A 24,162-nucleotide genomic window follows, 5' to 3' on the forward strand; every position below is an offset into this window, starting at 1 on the left:
AGAAACTAAACAACAACAACATAACTACTTGTGTTCACAACCCAGCAGAGCTTTCAAGGTTCCACTCACAGTCTGTACTTTCTGGCTGGGGACAGGCTGAGCTAGCCTTGGTTCTTTTGACTCGAAAGCAGAGGAGCACACTGCTTTGGCTTCGGTAAGTCAGGGGCATGAAGTGGGGATGCCCAGGGTACCGCTCTGACGTCAGTGCATTTCATGCCATCTGACTTCAACATGGCCCTGTGAGGAAGCCTTTCCAGAAAGGCTAGGTTGAGAGCCTGAAATGCCTAAGGGCGATCATTCTTTTTAAATGAGCGCTTTAACCTCAGAGCTAAGTCAGATGACTGCATGATTAGCTATGAGTTATTTAGAATAAGAGCAGGTGGATACATAGAGTTTTGAAGTGAGCTTGTCAGGTGTTGCTCAGAGGCTCACCCAAGTTACTGGCTCTTGAGAGGCACAGACCACAGATGAGCTGGTCCTTTCTCCTCCGAGGTTCCTGCCTGAGCCTGGACTCTCAGGACTCTCAAGTTCTCAGTGATCTGGGATTGCCAGATTTCTGCCCATTCTTGCAGTTTCCAAAACCTTCATGAGATCGCACATTTTTTTCCTGCCCTGGGCTTTTTGTCATTTTGTTACTGTGGTCGGACTTAATTTAAAAAAAAAAGTTAGGAGAACATTTACATCACTAACTAGAACTGTGTCCAATAACCAATACTCTGCAGCCTAAATGCCACCCATGAAATCTGATTTCAACAAGAAAATATTGAAATAACCTCTTCCACTTAGTGATCCTAAGTGGCAAATGTTTAGATTTTTGTTTTCAATTCTTCAATCCAGGTTCCATAAAAAAATCCATTTAAAAAATTACATATCATAGCTAATTTTATAATTACATGAAATGAGTTTAAACCAACCCTTGGAAAGGATGAAAATTGAATGCTTTTCTTTTTTCCATCTCTCTCTCTTTTTTTTTTTTTTTTTTGGCTGTGATGTACATATAGCCTGTGGGAGATTAGCTCCTGGACTAAGGATCAAACCTGGGGCCCCAGCAGTGAGAGCACTGTCTTAACTACTGGACAGCCAGGGAAGCCCCTGAAGGTAGTACCTCTAATCCAAGTGTCTGTAAAAAGAACATGTAAGAGGGGTTTCACGGTGACCCAGCCTTTCTGACTTAGGAGTGTTTTCTAAACTAAATTCACTGCAAGTCACTTCAGGTCACTGAGTCTTCATTGGAACTGATGATATATGGTTTTCAGAGGGGTCTGAAAGAGGGGGCCCCATGCAGCTCCTGTCTGAGAGGAGACCACTTCCTGCACTGAGCAGTGGTCAGGTGTTTGACAAGAACAACAAATGAGGGAAAGAGAGCGAGCAAATTAAGTGGCATCAGACCACACTGCGGACGGTCCATTCATTCATTCATTCTAGAAATATTTATAAACTTACAGACGTGAACCAAAGCTACACCTGCCCTTGAGCAGTGTTAATGTGGAGAGGAATAACAAACACAGCCGGTGCTCAGGGGCCATAAAGGACCTGGGTACCACAAACCCTGCATTTCCCATTCTTCAACCTCTGTGCAAACCCCACTTTCTCATATTTATCAGGGAGCCATGGGGAGCTGTTCATAGTTCACAATTCTAACTAAAATGCAAAAAGCTAGAGGAACCTATATTCAATCTTTGGAAATGAAATAAAAGAGATGGGAACATTATACAGAGTAGAACATACATGGCCCTGAAAATAAAGGACTGAAAACACAACTGAAATGACAGAATCTGAGTCCTTTAAATAGCTTACTTCCCCCAAAGCATCACAGTCCTAAAAGAACGTGAAAAGTTTGCACAACAGTGAGATGCAGCCTTAAGACGGTCTTTCCCCACAATGTGCAGCAGAGAGGTTTGTCACCCACTGGTGGTCTCCAGTAAGCAGCTTCCGCAGACTGGCAGAGGCCTGCCCTGCTTGGAAGAGCCCACGCCCGCCCCACAGAATGCTGCCTCCAGAGGGTGAGCAGCTGGACCCGGCCCTATAGTCAGTGAGCCGCTCACCACTTCGTGCGGGCTAATGAGGTACTTTTGATCCACCAACACCTTGTCCAGGAGTGGAAGGGCGTCCCCCTCCCCGCCTTTTCCCTCCGTTTCCTGAGCCCACATTAGGCACATGGACAGGTCTCAGAGCCCCGAGGATGAGACTGGGTCTTGGGAAGGGGCACTCGCCCCTGGGCCACCCGCCCGTCTTGCCTGTTGCGGCGCAGAGAATGGACTGGTGCACACAGCTAGCTGGGGAAGGAGAGGGAGGGACGACTTGAGAGAGCAGCGCTGACACGTGGACACCACGGTGCTTAAAGTAGTTCCCTGGCGGCAGGCTGCCACAGAGCACAGGGAGGCCAGCTCTGTGACGGCCTAGAGACATGGGGTGGGGTGAGAGAGAGGGTTGAAGTATAATTATGACTGAATGGTGTTGGTGTTCGGCAGAGAGCAACATACCACTGTAAAGCAACTGTCCTCCAATTAAAAAAAAAATGCCCCTTTGATCCGGGCTTTCATTTCACAGCTGACCGCAGTCTTGGGAGAGAGCTAAGGGCTCACAGCTTGCACATGGAGCTTTCACCACTCCTCCCCACAGAGCTTTAATACATAATGCATTTGTAGAAATGCATTTGTAGCTTGCCATGATGAATTTGCATTCAGATCAGGGGTGGCCTGGCCTTCCTCCCACAGCTTTGCTAACATCTTAACTGATATCTCTTGTCAAGGCCCAGTGCAGGCAAGAAGGACCCTCTACAGCCACCGCACACAAAGGACACAGCAGTCCAGCACCACGTGGCTGGCAGCCAAGGGCCAAGCACAGGCCTGACTCTGGCTGGGGTTCCCTGCAGCCCTGGGTGGGCACTCATGCACCCCCTGAGGGCAGCAATAACAATGGTGACTTTTTGTTACAGGGACTTGAAGATGGAATGCGGGTGAGTGCTCAGCAAGTGCTCAGCACAGAGAGAAAGTCCACAATGCAGGTGAACGGCTGGTCTGACGCTCAGTTTAGCAATACGGTCTATGATTAAATGACGCTCATCCAATTGTTAAATGATGATATAATTGGAACTCTACATGAAAACAGAAATAATTAATAAAGAAACACAAGTATGATAAGGCCATGTTTTGAGGGGCTAAAGGGATAAATACCTCAACATTGGCTCAGACAGTAAAGAATCTGCCTGCAATGCAGGAGACCCATGTTCAGTCCCTGGGTTGGGAAGATCCCCTTGAGAAGGGAATGGCAATCCACTTCAGTGTTCTTACCTAGAGAATCCCCATGAACAGAGGAGCCTGAAACAATCCATGGGGTCACAAAGTCAGACATAACCGAGCAACTAAGCACAGCACAGCACCACATGCATACACATATGTGTGTTATGTATGACTATGTGTATAAATCCTTTACAGACAAGTGAGTGCAGACATACATATGCACAAATAGATAATTTATGTGCAATCTTTGTTCCTCGATTGGGCTATTTGCAGATGATATAAAGCTGTTTCGTGTGGCTTTAATTTACTCCTTCTTTCCTTAAATGTATATACCTTGGATTTAATCACTTAATGTCCTCATGGTGCCCAAGGTGGAGCAGGTCCTTAATATATTATTAATGAAAAACTTGTCTCTCTGATAACTTTAACTGGAAGAGGAAAAAGTCCCCCGCACATTGGGATTTTGTTTACTGTTGGCAGGTAATCTTAGTGGTTTTGTTTTTCTCCTGAAAGCAGAGGGAGAGGAGCACATTTGCTCATCACTGTCAGACCAGCAGACCTGGGACACTCATCCCAGCCGCTCTCCCTAGTTCATCACGGCATGAGCATCATTTATGCCGTCAATGGTCCAAATCCAGCTTCGGTAAATAATTAAAATGGAAAGAATGAACCTCAAACGTCTGCCCTGAGATTTGTACAACTGGGGGATGCATGTGAACTGAAATGCAGTTATTTATTATAATCTTCATTCTAGTAAACCCAAGGGCAACATGAACTCAGTTTATTTACCATTTACAGTTACTACTTATCAAAGCTGAAGTGCTTCTTATCTCTTGAGGTTCCAGTACTGATCTACATATTTTTCAGATGCTAAAGAAACTTATACAAACTGTGTCGTACCAACATAGGAACTGGCCTTGGGGAAATACACATCTCAGAATTTAATAGTAACCAAACTTTCTGACTAAGAGGAAAAGTTTTATGCTTACTCTGCTCAATTTCTTCAATTGAAAAAATGTGAAAAAGATAAACCTTCCCCTCAAAAAATTAAATAGATTTTCCAGCCTTTGAACACCAAGGAATTTTAATGAAGTCTAATAAACAAAGGGAAAAATACTTGAAAGTTTGAGACTGTACTTAGCAAATTTAAGGTTGATTTCCCATTTTACTATAAATATTATATTTATCTTCCTGTCCTACTGAACAAGTACCAGTCAGTGTCAAAAAAGGCTTTAAAATGCAAATTGGCTTTTTCCCATTTAACAATCATTTAACTGAACAAATAACTTTCTTAGGCTGGGGACCTCATGTGTATGTAAGAAACTGTTTTGTTATTTAATTTTTTCATTACAACTTTAAAGCAGTTGCACATCTAGATGTGCATTTAAAACAGAAAAATCAAATATATTCATAAATGAAACCACTCTATGTGCCGTAACATAATGCTTTATGTGAGCACAAAGCAGCTCCTTAATTGATGTAACATGTGCCTTTGAACTGCCAAAGACCTCTCATTCCTGATTTTCACAGAAAATTTTAGGCATGAATATACATTGTCTTTGAAATCACTTGGTTCTGCTACAATATTCAAACATAACTTTACTCCCTCCTTACCATCAGCTATTTAATACTTTTTAGAATGAATTATATGTTAGATTAAAGTAGCACCTTTTCCTTCTGTTTATGCTCTTGGTTTTTATGAGACTTAAAAATCATGAGAGAAATCAATTCCAAGAGGCAGAACCACACAGAGTTTAGGAATAGGGTCTCCCAGAACCGAACCACGACTCGGCTACTTTGTCTGTGGGTTTGGTCAACGTAACCACTTCATCCTGGTTCATATCTAGATGCTGGGATAACAAAACTGCCTTCCTCAGTAGAATTAAAAGGGTCAATTTGTGTAAAGCTTTGGGCATCTAGCCTGGAAGATACGGGAGTCTGAGACCAGTCTTACGTGAGCTGTCATCCATATGGTGTGCCCCTTAATGCCTAAATGGGCATCAGTCTCAAACTTGAGCTGGGGCAGGTTCCCAGGTGGTGCTGATGGTTTAGTCACTAAGCCATGTCCAGCTTTTTGTGACCCATGGACTGTAGCCCACCAGGCTCCTCTGTCCATGGGATTCTCCAGGCAAGAATACTGGAGTGGGGTGCCATTTCTTTCTCCAGGGGGTCTTCCTGACCCAGGGATTGAACCTATGTCTCCGCTTGGTCAAGCTGGTTCAGGTTCCTAGGTGGCTTCTCCATAAGATCTGCCTTTTGCAGAAGTGAGTGCAAAATAATCAAATTAATGAATTTCATCCTAATTGCCAGGAGAACTCCTGGGAGGATTTAAGCAGTGAAGTGTCATGTTGTGATTTGTACGTGCTTAAATGAGGAGCCGGTGGCTGTGTGGAAGGAGACTGTCGGTGGTGACTTGGTGTATGTGGGGCCTGAGCCGGCAGACGAGTGTACTGGGTGGAGTGGGTGGAGGTGACGGGACATGATGCAGCAAATGCAGGGCGGGAGGAGGATGGCTCGGAGGAGAGAACTGGGGGTCCAGACTGTGGTTCTGAGCTCTCTTCTTGGCTGTGGGTAGCCAGGAACATCCTAGGGCGTCTGATCTCTGGGCGTATTTCACAAGTGTGGGAACTCTCATATGTCTTCTCCTTATCACCCCTGCTTATCATGAGATCTATTTGATATTTAAACTGTCTCTTTACGGGCTCATGAGATGAAGGGCCTGCGCTCAGGCCACAGCACAATGCACTGGGACCCCAGGCAGGCCTGGGGAGGTCACGGCCACTGTGCTTTTGGGATGCCCAGAGCTTTGGTGCCAAACCAAACGGTCACCACATGGCTTTACCGGTGGTAGCAGGGGACCTCCAACAGGACACCATGACCACAACAAAATGCTTCCCCAGACGTTTTCATGATGTGACTTATCAAATGTATCTGGTTGCAAATTGTGAACTTTGGATATTTCAGTTATTTACTTTGTATGAATTTAGCAAGAGGAGAAAACACTACCTTCTCCAGAGGACTGTTAGTATCACTATATGATGCAACATAGACAAGTGTTTAGAATTACCACTCAAAACATGGGTGTAGGTCATCACTGTCATCTCAGCAGACCTAGCTCAGTCCCCACAGGAGCACTGCCTCCTCCATAAAGACTGACCAGGCACTCACGTTACCTTCTCTATGTCTGTCTGTCTGTCTTCTCTCCCGTAGAGCTTACATCATTCTGTCTGTCCAAAACCCCATGCAGACAGTCAGGCTGAGGTCCTGGCAGAGCACAGGTGAGCTAGGGCACCTTCAGGTCTCCTGTTAAGAGTGACTCTCAGACTTAGGGAGACCTCACCCACTTTCCCAATGGAATTCAAGAAATGCTGTCTGCTTCCCTCTCTTTGAGCCTCTTCTTTCTCCATCCTCAACCTGAGACTCAAAAAGCTATGTTGTGCTTCTTTTTCTCATAATTCTCACATAGTAACCACTCATGGTGAATATCTAGAATGCTAATCTATTTATTGGCAGGAAGAGGAGAGTGAAAAAGATAGCTAAAACCTCAACATTCAGAAAACTAAGATCATAGCATCCAGTCCCATCACTTCATGTCAAATAGATGGTGAAAAAATGAAAACACTGACAGACTTTATTTTCTTGGGCTCCAAAACCACTGCAGATGGTGACTGCAGCCATGAAATTAAAAGATGCTTGCTCCTTGGAAGAAAAACTTTGATAAACCTAGATAGTGTATTAAAAACTAGAGACATCAGTTTGTTGAGAAATGTCCATATATGGCAATGGTCTTTCTGGTAGTCATGTACAGATGTGAGAGTTGAACCATAAAGGAGGCTGAACACCAAAGAAATGATGCTTTTGAACTGTGGTGCTGGAGAAGACTCTTGAGAGTCCCTTGGGCTGCAAAGAGATCAAACTAGTCAATCCTAAAGGAAATCAGTTCTGAATATTCATTGGAAGGATTGATGCTGAAGCTGAAACTCCAATACTTTGGCCACCTGATGCTAAGAACTGATTCACTGGAAAAGACCCTGATGCTGAGAAAGATTGAAGGCAGGAGAAGGGGATGACAGAGGAATGAGATGGTTGGATGGCATCACCGACTAGATGGACCTGAGCCTGAGCAAACTCTGGGAGATGGTGAAAGACAGGGAAGCCTCGTGTGTTGCAGCCCATTGGGTTGCAAAGGGTCGGACACAACTGAGTGACTATAAACAACAATAAACCACTTGCATTAGAATTTTTGAGATGAAGGTGTAGTTGTGCATTGTTTTACCCAATGAAGAGTTGCCTTAACATAAACATGACTCATACAGATATTAAAAAAAAAAAAAAGAAAAAGTCTGTGTTTATACTGAAAGGCATTCTGTCCTACATATATTCAGGAAGAACTGAACTGGCATTATAGTGACAGACTGACTGTGCATGTTCACTTCTCTATCCTGAGGAAGAACAGGCCCCCATGAGAGACACCTTTCAGTTAAGCTAAGGATAAAGCTTCCATGGTTAAAATAAATACCACAGGGACTGTGTGTCTGTGACCCCCAATGAGCTGTATTATCTTCAAGCAAAATGATTTCCCTATAGCTTTAAAGAAAACAGAGGTATCCATGTCTACCTGGACATTTTCACTAAAATCAAATATGCACCTAGAGATATTTACAATCCCAAACAGGATGGATTTTATAGGAAACTGAAAATTTTTCTATTAGGTCAGTTTCCTAGTAAAAACAGAAACGAGGAGACAGCATGACATAGACACAGAGATCAACATAACAGAAGAGAGAGCCTGAGACCCTCACATAAACAGAGCTGATTTTTGACAATTGATCAAAAGTCAATACAAAGGGAAAAAGATAGTTTTTCAACAAATGGTGCTGGAACAACTGGAGATCTACATGCAAAAATAAATGCTGGCACCCTCTAGAAAAACTCATTTGAAATGGATCAAACACCCAAATGTAAAGCACACAACTCCTAGAAGATAACACAGGAGAAAATCTATGTGACCTTGATTTTGGGGACAATTTTTTCAGGCACAAGATAAAAGGTATGCTCCATGAAAGAAAGAACTGATCAGCTAAACTTGATTACAATTAAAAACTCTGCAAAAGACACTGTCAAGAGAATGAGAAGACTGGTCATAGACCAGGAGGAAAAATTTGCAAAAGACACATCTGATAAAGGATTCTTATCCAAAATATACAAAGACCTCTTAAAACTCAACAATAACAACAAAAAATGAATGTTCTGATTAAAAATGTGCAAAAGACCTAATTTGAAACTTCACCAAAGAAGGCAGACAGATGGCAAATAAATGTGTAAAAAGATGCTCTACATCATATGTCATCAGGGAGATGCAAATTAGAACAAGGGTGTACCAGCACACACATACGGGAACTGTCAAAACCCCAGCACTGACAGCATCAGATGCTGGTGAGGGTGTGGAGCAACAGGAAGTCTCATTCATTGCCAGTGGAAATGCAAAAGGTACAGTCACCTTGGAGGACATGTGGTGGTTTCTTACAAAGCTGAACATACTCTTATCATGTGATCCAGCAATCATGCTCCCTTACAATTATGCAAAGGAGTTGAAAAATTTATGTCTACACAAAGCCTTGCACACAGAGGTATATAGCAGCTGTATTCATAATTGCCAACATTTGTAAGCAACCAAGATACCCTTTGGTAGTTGAATGGATAAATATACTGTGGTCCATCCAGACAGTGGAATTTTATTTCGCTAAAAAGAAATGAGCCATTGAGTCATGAAAAGACATGGAGGAATCTTAAAGGCATATTACTGAGTGAAAGAAGCCAGTCTGCAAAGGCTACTGACTGATTCCAAACTCTACGACATTCTGGAAATGGCAAGACTATGAAGATAGCAAAAAGGTCAGTGGGGGCCTTTTTACTATTCTCATTGAGGGATGAGGATTGTCTCAGTGGTGCCTTCCTGACTTTCTGAAAATGCAACGATTATTTGCAAAAGAGAAAAACATAGGTTAAAATGACAGCAAGGAAAATAAAACCTGTGGAGGGAAGTTGATTATTTTTGTAAACATTTATATGTTCACACCTAGAAAGTTAAAATAATTTTAACATGACCAAAATATTATACATAAAAAAGTCAATGAATTAATTTTATAATTGAAGACTTTGATATAATATCTTAAGAGTAAAAATACTGTATAAGTAGAAATACTATGTAGTTTTCAATTTTTAGAAACTAGGTAGGTAGATTATTTCCAATTTGAAGCTAGTTTAACATAGCTTCAATGAAAAGTGTGGTACACAGTGTGTGTGTGGGCATGTACAAGTGTGTGTGTGTGTGTGTGTGTGTGTGAACTTTTGTTCTCTTTGGCTTTGTGTTATGGAGTTGATTATTTTTTTTTAAGACTACAGTTTAAAAATGAGTCCAAACTTCTGATTCTTTTAAGAATATCATCATATACTCTTAATAGCTTTCCAGAGAACTCACCCTAATTCACAAATCAGTGATGCATTTATTGAGCATCAGTGTGTTACACAGAGCAGGTGATGTACAAATAGACCCAGGCACCACCTTGACACTCAGGGAACTCAGTGAGATGGGAGACGCAGAACAAACTTTGTTGAATTATGTTTTAATACTTTGTGTAGAGTGCTTGATGTCTCAATAACCTCCTGATTGAATCTCTCCAAACTGAACACGGCAGCAAGGCCAGGATTTTCTGTGTACATTTCATGGTCTAGGTGCTGATGGACCCAATGTGATTCCATATGATCCGCCTTCACGACTGCAGACTGTTGATGGTTAGAGTGGCTGATACGGAATAGACTGATGTAACATGACCACAAGCCAGAGACAAAAGCTCATATGCTGAGGGAAAGGATCTTGCACTGTGGAGTACAGAGTTCTCACCCATGTATCTGTTCCTCCTTAAATCTGTGAAGTCAGGCAGAGCATTGGACACTTACGTTTGCATGTAGGGGGCTTCCCCCTGTTGCTCCAAAATCCATCCTCCTGACACACGGCTGTAGCTTGCTGACTAGCATCCAGCTTGAAGCCCTCATTACAATCATAGGTCACTTTACTGTCCAGTGTGAACTCATTCCCTGTAAATGAACCATTTCCTGGGGACTCTGGGATTCCACAGGACACAGCTGAAGAGAAAAAAAAAACAACAAAAAACGACAAGTTCAGGGTTATTCTGACAAGATGCGATGAAATTTTCTTCTTTTCTTTTTCTGTGTCTTATCTTAAAGGTATATAAAAACTGTTAAATATTAGCATTTCTCATGTGTGGCATAAACAGGCACATTTACAAAGTTGTTTCGGTCTTAAGAGTTAATGAGAGATGATGAAAAATGGGTCAAATACAGTATCTTTAAAATTTATTATTCCAGAAGGTATGTCTGGTGGCTCTCAGATTCATCACATGGACATTATCAGACGGTCATGGTGAAGAGAACAGTGTAATGTGTTATATTTCATTTAATATGGGGAAGGAAGCATAGATTAATATCTTTACCATCACAAATTTATCACCATACTGACTCTTTGGGTTTGAGATTTCATTGGAATCAGAGTTAGGAATAGCTCACCTCAGGTCTTAACCTCCCACAGCTTAAGTCCCCTCACCCCACTCGCTAAAGATTCATTTTACTTAAAGCACAGGAAATTTTGTTTCAAGACAAATATTACCTTAGCTAAGAGCATCAATGCATCCATTGTTATAAAATGTATGAATTTATCAACTATCAGTCAAAAAGCAGGGGCTGCAGAACTAAGGAATTAAGGGAGATACTCAGAACAGAAGGCTCAGTCCTATAGGGATGGACACACAAGCCAGTTTTTTTAAAAAAATTAGTTAATTTATTTCAATTGGAGAATAATTACTTCACAATATTGTGATGATTTTTTCTATACATCAACATGTATCAACCACAAGTATACATGTGTGCCCCCCATTCTGAACCCCCCTCCCACCACCCTAGCCTGAAAGGCTGGGCAAGAAAGTGGTACCAAAGAGGAAGGAATTTTTAACAACTAGTAAGATGAACAAAGAAGTTATTATAAGCACTTCCTTCTTAAATTTACTAGCTCTGACCCCGACTTATTTACCGTGAGATGAAACAACAAAAACAACTCTGAATTTAAATAAGTTACAGTAAGGAACCCAGGGTTTTCCCAGGTATTGTAAATGATAAAGAATCTGCCTGCCAGTGCAAGAGAGGCAAGAGATGTGGGTTCGATCCCTTGGTTGGGAAGATCTCATGAAGGAGGAAATGGCAACCCACTCCAGTAGTCATACCTGGAGAATCACATAGACAGAGGAGCCTGGTGGGCTACACTTGGTGGGTCCAAAGAGTTGAATACAACTGAGTGAGTGAGCACACGGAATCCATAGTAATGGAAGGTGATAAGACAGGAATGTCCCCAAATACACATACAACTTAGGAGCACTTGTCAAAGGAAATCTTTGCAATCACTAATTTAAGGATCTTCTTTTATTCAATCAACATCGAAGATGTTATGGGTTTTGAAGCATCATGGATTTTAAATTTAGATCATTTAAAATATTTCCCACATAGCTTCCAATAAGAATACACACCTAGTAAGATAAAGTAGGAACGACTGGTTGAAAAAGTTTATATAAACATATAATTTTATGGGTAAGGAAGAGGGTCAGAAAGATGGAATTATTCACCTGGATTAGCACAGTGACTTTGTTTAAAACCTGGGGCTGGAGAACAGACCTGATTCCCAAGTGAGACCTCCTTCTGCTCTATAGGCACCCAGGTCACCTGTGGCTAAGTCTGAGTTTTTTGGTTGCTGTCTTTGATTTTTTTTTCTGTATCAAGATCTTCAGTAAATGCAATAGGGAGTTATCAGAAGAGTTAAAGAAAATGTAGCACTGATAAGAATCCAAGTTCTAGAAACATTAAAACTCCAAAGTTTCTCTTATGCTTAAATTTATGATCAGCTATTTCAACAATCTGAAATATATATATATACGTGTGCATGTGTATGAGTGTATATGTACATATGTGTGTGAGTGTGTAGATATATATAAATGAGTGTATATGTATATATGTGCATGAGGGTACATGTACATATGTGTGTGTGTGTGCGTGTGTATGAGTTCAGTTCAGTTCAGTCGCTCAGTCGTGTCCGATTCTTTGCGATCCCATGGACCGCAGCACCCCAGGCTTCCCTGTCCATCACCAATTCCCAGAGCTTGCTCAAACTCATGTCCATTGAGTCAGTGATGCCATACAACCATTTCATCCCCTTTCGTCCCCTTCTCCTCCTGCCTTCAATATTTCCTACCATCAGGGTCATTTCCAATGATTCAGTTCTTCATATTGGATGGCCAAAGTATTGGAGTCTCAGTTTCAGCATCAGTCCTTCCAATGAATATTTAGGACTGATTTCCTTTACAATTGACTGGTTTGATCTCTTTGCTGTCCAAGGGACTCTCAAGAGTCTTCTCCAACACCACAGTTCAAAAATATCAATTCTTTGGTGCTCTGCTGCTGCTAAGTCGCTTCAGTCGTGTCAGACTCTGTGCGACCCCATAGGCGGCAGCCCACCAGGCTCCCCCATCCCTGGGATTCTCCAGGCAAGAACACTGGAGTGGGGTTCCATTGCTTTCTCCTCTTTGGTGCTCAGCTTTCTTTATAGTCCCACTCTCACAACCATACAGGACTACTGGAAAAACCATACCTTTGACTAGATGGACTTTTGTTGGCAAAGTAATGACTCTGCTTTTTAATATGCTGTCTAGGTTGATCGTAGGTTTTCTTCCAAGGAGCAAGTGTCTTTTAACTGCATGGCTGCAGTCACCATCTGCAGTGATTTTGGAGCCCAAAAAATAGTCTGTCACTGTTTCCACTGTATCCCCATCTATTTGCCATGAAATGATGGAACCAGATGCCATGATCTTAGTTTTCTGAATGTTGAATTTTAAACCAACTTTTTCACTCTCCTCTTTTACTTCCATCAAGAGACTCTTCAGTTTCTCTACACTTCTGCCATAAGCGTGGTGTCATCTGTATATCTGAGGTTATTGATATTCCTCCCAGCAATCTTGATTCCGGCTTGTGCTTCATCCAGCATGGTATTTTGCATGATGTACTCTGCATATAAGTTAAATGAGCAGGGTGACAATATACAGCCTTGACGTACTCCTTTCCTGATTTGGAACCAGTCTGTTGCTCCATGTCCAGTTCTAACTGTTGCTTCTTAACCTGCATAGATTTCTCAGGAGGCAGGTCATGTGGTCTGGTATTCCCAACTCTTGAAGAATCTTCCACAGTTTGTTCTGAGCCACACAGTCAAAGGCTTTAGCATAGCCAAATAAAGCAGAAGTCGGTGTTTTTCTGGAACTCTTGCTTTTTCTATGATCCAGTGGATGTTGCCAGTTTGATCTCTGGTTTCTCTGCCTTTTCTAAATCCAGCTTGAGCATCCTGAATTTCACAGTTCATGTACTGTGTAAGTCTGGCTTGGAGAATTTTGTGCATTACTTTGTTAGTGTGTGAGATGAGTGGAGTAGTGTGGTAGTTTGAACATTCTTTCGCATTGCCTTTCTTTAGGGTTAGAATGAAATCTGACATTTTCCAGTCCTGTGGTCACTGGTGAGTATTTTAAATTTGCTTGCATATTGAGTGCAGCACTTTCACAGCATCATCTTTCAGGATTTGAAATAGCTCAACTGGAATTCCATCACCTCCACTAGCTTTGTTTGTAGTGATGCTTCCTAAGGTCCACTTGACTTCACATTCCAGGATGTCTGGCTCTAGGTGAGTGATCATACCATCGTGATTATCTGGGTCGTGAAGATCTTTTTTGTATAGTTCTTCGGTGTATTCTTGTCACCTCTTCTTAATATTTTCTGCTTCTGTTAAGTCCATACCATTTCCGTCCTTTATTGTGCCCATCTTTGCATGAAATGTTCCCTTGGTATCTTTAATTTTCTTGAACAGATCTCTAGTCTTTCCCATTCTTTTGTTTTCCTCTATTTATTTGCACTGATCATTGAGGAAGTCTTTCTTATCTCTCCTTGCCATTCTTTGGAGCTCTGCAGTCAAGTGGGTATATCTTTCCTTTTTCCTTTTCCTTTTGCTTCTCTTCTTTTCTCAGCTGTTTGTAAGGCGTCTTCAGACAACCATTTTGCCTTTTTGCATTTCTTTTCCTTGGGGATGGTCTAGAGCACTGCCTCCTGTACAATGTCTTGAACCTCCATCCATAGGTCTTCAGGCACTCTGTCTATCAGATCTAATCCCTTGAATCTATTTCTCACTTCCACTGTATAATCGTAAGTTCATACCTGAATGGTCTACTGGTTTCCCCTACTTTCTTCAATTTAAGTCTGAATTTTGCAATTAGGAGTTCATGATCTGAGCCACAGTTGGCTCCCTTTCTTGTTTTTGCTAACTGTGTAGAGCTTCTCTATCTTTGGCTGCAAAGAATATAATCAACCTGATTTTGGAATTGACCATCTGGTGATGTCCATGTGTAGAGTTGTTTCTTGAGTTGTTGGAAGAGAGTATTTGCTATGACCAGTGCATTCTCTTGGCAAAACTCTGTTATCTTTTGCCCTTCTTCATTTTGTACTCCAAGGCCAAATTTGCCTGTTACTCCAGGTATCTCTTGACTTCCTATTTTGCATTCCAGTCCCCTAAAATGAAAAGAACATCTTTTTTTGGTGTTAGTTCTAGAAGATCTTTTTGGTCTTCATAGAACTGTTCAACTTCAGCTGTTTCAGCATTACTGATTGGGGCATGGACTCAGATTACTGTGATATTGAATGGTTTGTCCTGGAAATGAACAGAGATCATTCTGTCATTTTTGAGATTGCACCCAAGAACTGCATTTTGGAATAAGACCCAATTTCCCCCACAGTCAGTCTCTCCCATCAGGAAGCTTCTGTAAGCTTCTTATCCTTATCCCTCAGAGGGCAGACAGAATGAAAACTACAATCACAGAAAACTAATCAAACTAATTACATGGACCACAGCCTTGTCTAACTCAATGAAACTATGAGCCATGCTGTGTAGGGCCACCCAAGACAGATGGGTCAAGGTGGAGAGTTCTGACAAAATGTGGTCCACTGGAGAAGGGAATGGCAAACCAGTTCAGTATTCTTGCCTTGAGAGCCCCATGAACAGTATGAAAAGGCAAAAAGATATGACAGTGAAAGATTAACTCCCCAGGTCGGTAGGTGCCCAATATGTTACTGGAGAAGACTGGAGAAATAACTCCAGAAAGAATGAAGACACAGAGCCAAAGCAAAAACTACAGCCAGCTGTGGATGTGATTGGTGATGGAAGTAAAGTCCAATGCTGTAAAGAACAATGCTGTTAAACGTTCCTGCATAGGAACCTGAAATGTTAGGCCCATGAATCAAGGTAAATTGGAAGTGGTCAAAAAGGAGGTGGCAAGAATCAACATCAACATTTTAGGAATCAATGAACTAAAATGGACTGGAATGGGCAAATCTAACTCAGATGACCATTATATACACTACTGTGGGCAAGAATCCCTTAGAAGAAATGGAGTAGCCCTCATAGTGTGTGTTATTATATATGTATACATATGTGTGTATATGAGTGCATATGTGTATATATATATATAAGTATCTGTGTATACGTGAATTTGAGTGTGTGTATTTCTGTGTGTGAGTGTATACATATATGTGTGTGTGTGTGTGTGTGCTAGGTCACTTCAGTCATGCCTTCTCTGTGACACTATAGACTGTAGCCCACCAGGCTCTTCTGTCCATGAGGTTCAAAAATACTGGAGTGGGTTTCCATGTCCTCCTCCAGGGGATATTCCCAACTCAGGGACTGAACTCACACCTCTTATGTCTCCTGCACTGGCAGGCAGGTTCTTTACCACTAGTGCCCCCCGAGAAGCCCTGTATATGTGTCTCTATGAATGCATATGTGTATATATGTGTGTGTGTGTGTGTGTGTGTGTGTGTATGAGGCATAATAAAAATTTGCAGATGGAAAACAAAAAAAAAACATAGACATATGGACATCATTTTGAACAAAGTATTGAAAATAATGAAATTATAACCTTGGCTTTCTGAAGCCATTCCTTTGTCGAGGCAATGTATCAGTGGGAAGGCTGCTAAGTATTTTGCACAATATTCAGCTTAATTTACTAAATGCAGTAAATGCCCTTTATGATCCTGCTCTCAGACTATTGCCAATATCTTATTTTCTTGCCATTTTCTCTGAGATTTCACTCCAGCAATCATTTGTTCATTCTCACAAACCTTAATTTCTCTGCCACTTGCTGAAGCGTGCCCAGTGGCTCACTTCCCTACAATTCTCATTTGGGGAGAATACTGATTGGAATGACATTTCTCTGGCAGGTTAAATGGGGAAGAAGACATTCTACAAGCATGTTTGAAGCCCTAACTTGAAAGGATTCAGACCCAAGAGGGCAAAGCAGTAAAGCTTTGTAACTACTTCTGTTAAATCTGGAAGCTTTCGGCACAAGTGAGCCCTGATTCCCAGGACTTAACAAGACCCGCTTCATGTTGTCTGATAAACAAATGGGGATCTTTCTTTGGCCTCGTGCTGTAGGTTTTAGATCCCAGGGTGTCCTAACATCAGGCTATTTGGCAGAGCTTAAAATAGAGGTTGGCATTCTACTGAAAATGGAATTCTTACACTTCTGATTCAATGAAGAATAGATGGAACAATTATCACAGCCTTATAAATGTATGCTTATGAGATGAAGGCAGTTTTCTGCTAAAATCTAGTAAGCATCCATCTATTCATTCTGGAAATTTTGCATGATAATAACACTACAGATATTCCTTAGGTCACTTTTTAAACATCAACTAGCTAAATGTATGCAACTCACAAAATCTGGAGAACTTTCTTACTTTTGGTCTAACTAAAGGGAATAAAATTCCTTTGCTTTATATTTGTTTTTTTGTTTCATTGTACTAATATAGCATTATATTGGCTGGCAACTCAAACCAACAATCTCATACTCATGTCATAAAATTTATCTTCTGTCTGAGAGCAGAGGTTTTAAAGTCAGACGTCTGAATCAGCTCCAGCCTCTGGCATTCAGCAGCTCCATGACCTGAGTTACCCAGTAACTTGTCCCGTTGCTCTCAGGTTAATAATGCTCACCCCAAAGGTAATTGTGATGACAGTATGAAGTAATGTGCACAAGACCATTAGCACTGTATTGACACCATGTAGGCTCTCAGTAAATGACAGTGTATTACTGTTACATGCATGTGTCTTTAAACACACACATAATTTATCCTTATTTATTTTGTAAATAAAGATATGAATTGCAAGGAACAACTCCTTTAAGTATGTTTGTTAAAGAGAGCAAAGACAAAATCAGAAGGGAGCCAATTTACTTCTATTATATATCTCATGAGTGAGCTGACATTTTGGTTTCAAATAAATAGAAGTGACACTTGAGTTTCCAGTGTTGCAGGCTCTTTTAACAGCACAAGGCCCATTTGGCTTTATTTTCTTTTCATATTTAAGGCCATACAAAGAGCAATTTTTCTTGTCTCTGCAAGTTTCAAGCACTTATTGGACTGTTTCCTACTTCTTTCAAATGCTTGTGCTCTGTAATTTACACTGGCTCCTTTCTGGAGCTGCTCAAGCTTTAACACCTCCCCATTTGCTTTGTTTTTATTTTTATTTCTTTTCTTTTTTCTTTGTTTCCCCTTAAAAAGCTCAGTGATTGCTGGACTTGGACTATGGCCTTAGACTTGGAATTCTCATATCTGGATTTCCACTCCATTCTACTCAATGTCCAGAGGAGCTCTACCCACATCTGAGGTCACCACTGACCCTCACGGAGCTGCTAGACAAACTCCAGGCCTCAGTAAACTGCTCCACTGGTAAGTTGGAAAGTCAAATGAGATCCTCTGATTCACCCCTTTCCTCCTACTGCTCTCATTTGGTTGACCAGCAATCACTGTCTAAATATTTAAAAATTTGCTTCATACTGGTGGCCTTCTCACTGCCCATCACCAATTTCCTAGTGCACATCCCCATGACCTCAAAACGGTCTACCCTCCCATTATCTGGACCCCACTCGTAGGGCTAGGGCAAACCGAAAGGAAGGGCCACCCATAATAGGGAAGAGAAAGAGTGTCCAGAAGCAGGGTTTCCTCTGGCCTGGTTTAGATAAGTAGCATGGTAGGTAATGGTCCTTGCCTGGTGGTTCAGACGGTAAAGAATCTGATTGCATTCTGGGAGACCTGGATTTGATTTCTGGGTTGGGAAGATCCCCTGGAGGAAGGCATGGCAACCCACTCCAGTATTCTTGCCTGGAAAATCCCCATGGAAAGAGGAACCTGGCAGGCTATAGTCCATGGGGTGGCAAAGAGTTGGATACAACTGAGCAACTTTCACGTCACTTCACTTTATGGTAGGTAATGGGCTTCCCAGGTGGCGCTAGTGGTAAAGAACCTGCCTGCCAGTGCAGGAAACGCAAGAGACTTGGGTTCCTGGGTTGGGAAGATCCTCTGGAAGAGGACATGGCAACCCACTCCAGAGTTCTTGCCTAGAGAATGCCATGGACAGAGGAGCCCAGGGGGCTACAGTCCACAGGGGTGCAAAAAGTCAGACATGACTGAGCACACACATGTGCTAGTAGGTAATAAGGTCTGAAACAGGGCACCCAGGAGGTAATAGCACAGGTATCCCAGTCATAACCAAAAACACTGAGCTGACCATCAAATAAGACTAAAGCATTACCATGTGTTTTTTGGATTATTTTTCCCAACTGCTCCCTTGTCTGTGCCTATTTAAGTCCAGGATAGTAGGTGGTTTCATGCATGTGTATCACTTTGATTGGCAGTATTCCACTGAATGGAATAGTCTTCTATTAAAAAAAAACAAAACACTTTGGCAAGTGTTTATCTGAAGTCTTGCTTGCCAAAAATGGACACGGGGATGCACTTTTTGCAGCTTTCTGTGTAGCTTGGATACAGCCTTCTTAAAATTACTAGTAACTCCCTGGTGGCTCAGATGGTAAAGAATTTGCTTGCCTAGATAGGAGACCTGGGTTCAATCCTTGGGTGGGGAAGATACCCTGAAGGAGGGAATGGCTACCCACTCCAGTATTCTTCCCTGGATAATTCCATGGACAGAGTATCCTGGTGGGTTATGCTCCATGGGGTTATAAAGAGTCAGACACCACTAAGCCCAGCGCAAAAACACACACACAGTCTCAGAGGAACAATGGTTTAGGTCACCCTAAATGCTTTTCTTTTCCCCCCAGGGGTTTCAAAAAGGCTGACATTTAAGTCCCTTTCCAGCTGATGAGTGCCCTTGCAAGCCTGAGGTTTATGCACCCAAAAGCCTGAAGCTTCAGCAGCACAGAAACCCACTCTCTATTCAGAAGGACTTATGTGCTCCTAGCTTCTCATCTGAATGTTCCCTGAAAGGGACATGTTGAGCTAGATCTAGAAATGTTTGAGGAAAGACAGATGCATTGTGGGCAGTTTTCTTCCCACTCACCCTGTGCTGACTGGGGTTCTGTTCCAGCTTTAAATGAGACTACGGCAGATCTGCAAGTGCAAGAGAAGGTCTGCCAAGCTTACTGGAGCGCATGTTAGTGCAACCATTAACGATAACAGTTTATTACAAAAGAAAACAAAGAGAAAAATACAAAGCAGTCTAAGAAGCCTGCAGACCAGACAGAGAAACACTGTCACTGATAAACAAGACAATGTACCCCCACATACGAAGCTTTGTTTTTGTTACAAGCCGATACTTGGACTTCCTCCCAGGCTGCTCTCTGTACAGACAAATGCTTTTAAAGCAAAATCTTGGGGCAGTCTCACTGTTAACAATTTATGAAAAATGATCAATCTTTGGATCAACAGTTTTTGGGTTTCAGCCCTGAATTTGTAACCTATGATCTGTGTGTCCCAAAGCATATACCTTAGCAATCTTTGATATCAATTCCCTCATTTGTATAAAAAAGGGCAAACTCAAAGTCCTTTTAGAGAAATTTAAAATCTACAAAGCAGTACCAAGACGGCAGAGGAATAGGACAGGGAGACCACTTTATCCCCCACAAATTCATCAAAAGATCATTTAGCAACTTCCACAAGACAATTGCTGAACATTGGTGGAGGACACCAGGCACCCAGTAAGGCAGCCCAATCTCTTCAAAAGGAGGTAGGGTAAAATATAAAAGATGAAAGCAGAGACAGAAGATTGAGGGATGGAGACTCATCCTGGGGAGGGAGTAGTGAAGAAGAAGTTTCTGTACAATAGAAAACCCTCTCACAGGCGTGTCTATGGGGAGCTTTGGAATCTCAGAGGGCAACATAAAAGGGAAACTATATAAAAAACCCCACTATGTGCCTAACCACAACTGCCAGCAGAGAAGTGGCCTAGACGCTTCGCATCCACCAGCAGGGAGTAGGGGCTGGACAGGGAGTCCTGGCCTGCATGGTCAGATTGTTGGTCCTCAGGGTAAGGACTGGGTTGAATGCCCTGAGGACAATCTGAGGGAGCTAATGTGACATAGCAACCCAAACAATAGGATCACAAAAAAAAAAAGAGGGGGAGCAAGCCGGCTGCCATTTAGGGCCTTCCCTCCCCGGAGGCAGAAAGGCAGGTTTGCTACAGCCAGAGCTGGAAGGCAAGGAGCTGCTGCAATCTAAGCCCCAGAGACCATATCTTCCAGCAAACTCTGAGTGGGCTGCCAGTTGCTAAACACATCTTCCTGGGATCCTGGGCAGTTCACATCTGCCAGGAGTGTCACAGCCTGAGATCAGCTCCCCGTAGGAGACACATGGCACACCTGAGACTGTGCCTGTGCGGTGCACCTGGGAAGCCCAGCGGCCAGGAGCGGGGAGGTGCATAAGATACATGGCCTACCTGGGACAGTGCACTGGCCAAGCACCCAGTCACCTGAGAAGGGCACAAAATGCACAGCCCATCTGGGTCTTGCAGAGCACCCTGGAGCCTGAGCACTATAGACCTGGGAAGTACATGCTGTCTTGGGCTGTGTCAAACCCAGTGTGGTCCATCCACTGTGAGCACTCCCCACATGTGCTAGCGGTATTGATTTTCAGTGTCCCTCCCTCTCCACAGCACAACTGAACAAGGGAGCCTAAATAAGTGGCCACTGTCACCCCCTGGTGTCAGGGTAGAAATTAAGACACTGAAGAGAACTGCAAACAGAGAAAGCCAAAATAAATAAAGAAGAGGGAACCACCCCCAAGGTGATAGATGAAACAGATTAAAACCCTGCAGTTAATGCTGAGACTGTGCATTTGAGGGGTAACCATTGACCTTGAAAACAAGTGGAAGCAGGAACAAGGGACTGCCTGACACTGAATTGTCCCCACATCACCAACAGCAGCTCCAGAGAAACTCCTAGATATATTTTTACTATTATCATTTCTTAATTTAAAAAAATTAGTTCTTCACTACTCTTTAACTTTCATTTTTATAACCAACTATTACCTTTCAAAAAACCCCCTATTTTTTAAAAAACAAATTTCATATACACTTTTTAAATTTTGGTGATCAATTTTGTTTTGCACATTTTATATTGTATTTTTGACAGTCTAACCTCTATTCTAGGTTTTTAATCTTTGCTTTTTCTTATTTGTTATCAATTTTTTACCTTTAAGAATCTAATCTTCAATATCCATTTGCATTTAGGGATTTGATTACTGGTTTGATTGCTCTCTCCCCTTTTGACTCTCCCTTTTCTCCTCCTGGTCACCTCTACCCCCCTCCTCCCTCTTCTCTTCTCTATATAACTCTGTGAATCTCTTTGGGTGTTTCTGGCTGTGAAGAGTTGTTTCACCATTAACCTAGGGGTTTATCTTCTGAGCTGTATGGATGAAGAAATCTTGAGGCTACCATAAGAGAAGGACCAAAAGCCAGAGGCAGGAGGCTTAACTTCAGAACTTTAGAACAATAGAGAACTCCTGATTCCTGGGAACATTAATAGACAACAGCTCACTCAAGAGTCTCCATACCTACACTGAAACCAAGCTCCACTGAAGAGCCAACAAGTTCTAGCACAAGACACACCACAATAATTATCCAGCAAAACAGAAACAAAAACCTGAAAATTAAAAGACGGGCTGCCCAAAGCCATGCCAAGCACACAGACACCCCAAGACTCACTACTGGACACTTCACTGCACTCCAGAGAGAAAAGATCCAGCTCTACCCACCAGAACACAGACACAAGTTCCCCCAACTGGGGAACCTTGACAAGCCACTGGTCCAACTCTACCCACAAGGAACAGACTCCACAATTAAGAGGAACCATGAACTTCCAGCCTGCAGAAAGGACAACCCAAACACAGCAATCTAAACAAAAGGAAAAGGCAGAGAAATATTCAGCAGGTGAATAAGCATGATAAAAACCCACCAAACCAAACCAAAAGGGGGGGGAGGAATAGAGATTCTACCTGAAAAAGAATTCAGAATAATGATAGTAAAGATTATCCAAAATCTTGAAAACAAAATGGAGTTATAGATAAATAGACTAGAGACAAGGATTGAGAAGATGCAAGAAATGTTTAACAAGGACCTAGAAGAAATAAAGAAGAGTCAATCAATAATGGGAACAATGCAATAACTGAGGTTAAAAGCACTCTGGAAGGAAGCAACAGTAGAATAACTGAGGCAGAAGAAAGGATAAGTGAGGTAGATGATAGAATGGTGGAAATAAATGAAGCAGAAAGGCAAAAAATAAAAAGGAATTAAAAGAAATGAAGACAACCCCAGAGATCTCTGGAGCAATGCTAAACACCAAAACATTTGAATCATAGGTGTCCCAGAAGAAGACAAAAAGAAAGGAGATGAGAAAATACTTGAGGAGATAATAGTTGAAAACTTCCCTAAAATGGGTAAGGAAATAGCCATTCAAGTCCAAGAAACCCAAAGAATCCTAAACAGGATAAACCCAAGGCAAAAGACCCCAAAACACATATTAATCAAACTAACAAAAATTAAACACAAAGAGAAAATATTAAAAGCAGCAAGGGAAAAACAACAAGTAACACACAAGGGGATCCCCATAAGGATACCAGCTGATCTTTCAATAGAAACTCTTCATGCCAGAAGAGAATAGCAGGACATAATTAAAGTGATGAAAGAGAAAAAACTACAACCACCATTACTATACCCAGCAAGGATCTCATTCATATATGAAGAAAAAATCAAAAGTTTTTCAGACAAGCAAAAGCTGAGAGAATTCAGCACCACCAAACCAGCTCCAAAGAAGATGCTAAAGGATCTTCTTTAGACAGGAAACACAGAAAAGGTTTATGAAATCGAACACAAAACAACACAGTAAATGGTAATGGGATCATACTTTTCAGTGATTATCTTAAATGTAAATGGGTTAAATTCTCCATCCAAAAGACACAGACTGGCCAAATGATACAAAAACAAGACCCATATACATTGAGGTGGGTCTTGACAAGAGACCCACCTTAATACTTGGGACACATACAAACTGATAGTGAGGGACTAGAAAAAGATATTTCATGCAAATGGAGACCAAAAGAAAGCAGGTGTAGCAATACTCATATCAGATAAATAGACTTTGAAATAAAGCCCATGATAAGAGACAAAGAAGGACACTACATATTGATCACAGGATCAATCCGAGAAGAAGATGTAACAATTATAAGTACATATGCACCCAATATAGGAGCATCTCATTATATACAGCAAATGTTACCAAGTATGAAAGGGGTAATTAAAAGTAACACAATAATAGTGGGGGACTTTAATATCCCACTCACACCTAAGGACAGATTAACCAAGCAGAAATGTAGCAAGTAAACACAAGCTTTAAGAGATACAATGGATCAGTTAGACCTAATTGATATCTACAGGGCATTTCACTCCAAAAAAAATGGAATTCACCCTTTTTTCAAGGAA

General features: G+C 41.8%; 1 protein-coding gene across 1 annotated transcript in view; it reads right to left on the bottom strand.

The window, feature by feature from the left end:
- LOC104985211 (CUB and sushi domain-containing protein 1) overlaps positions 1-24,162 on the bottom strand; it is a 559,353-nt gene that overhangs the window by 165,522 nt on the left and 369,669 nt on the right. Inside the window, exon 40 of the mRNA XM_010835275.1 lies at positions 10,203-10,388. Within this exon, the coding sequence (XP_010833577.1) occupies positions 10,203-10,388 (186 nt within the window). The remainder of the gene's footprint in view (positions 1-10,202; positions 10,389-24,162) is intronic.

This window comes from Bison bison, unplaced genomic scaffold (genome assembly GCF_000754665.1).
Source record: "Bison bison bison isolate TAMUID 2011002044 unplaced genomic scaffold, Bison_UMD1.0 scf7180017864040, whole genome shotgun sequence".
NCBI classification, from domain to species: domain Eukaryota; kingdom Metazoa; phylum Chordata; class Mammalia; order Artiodactyla; family Bovidae; genus Bison; species Bison bison.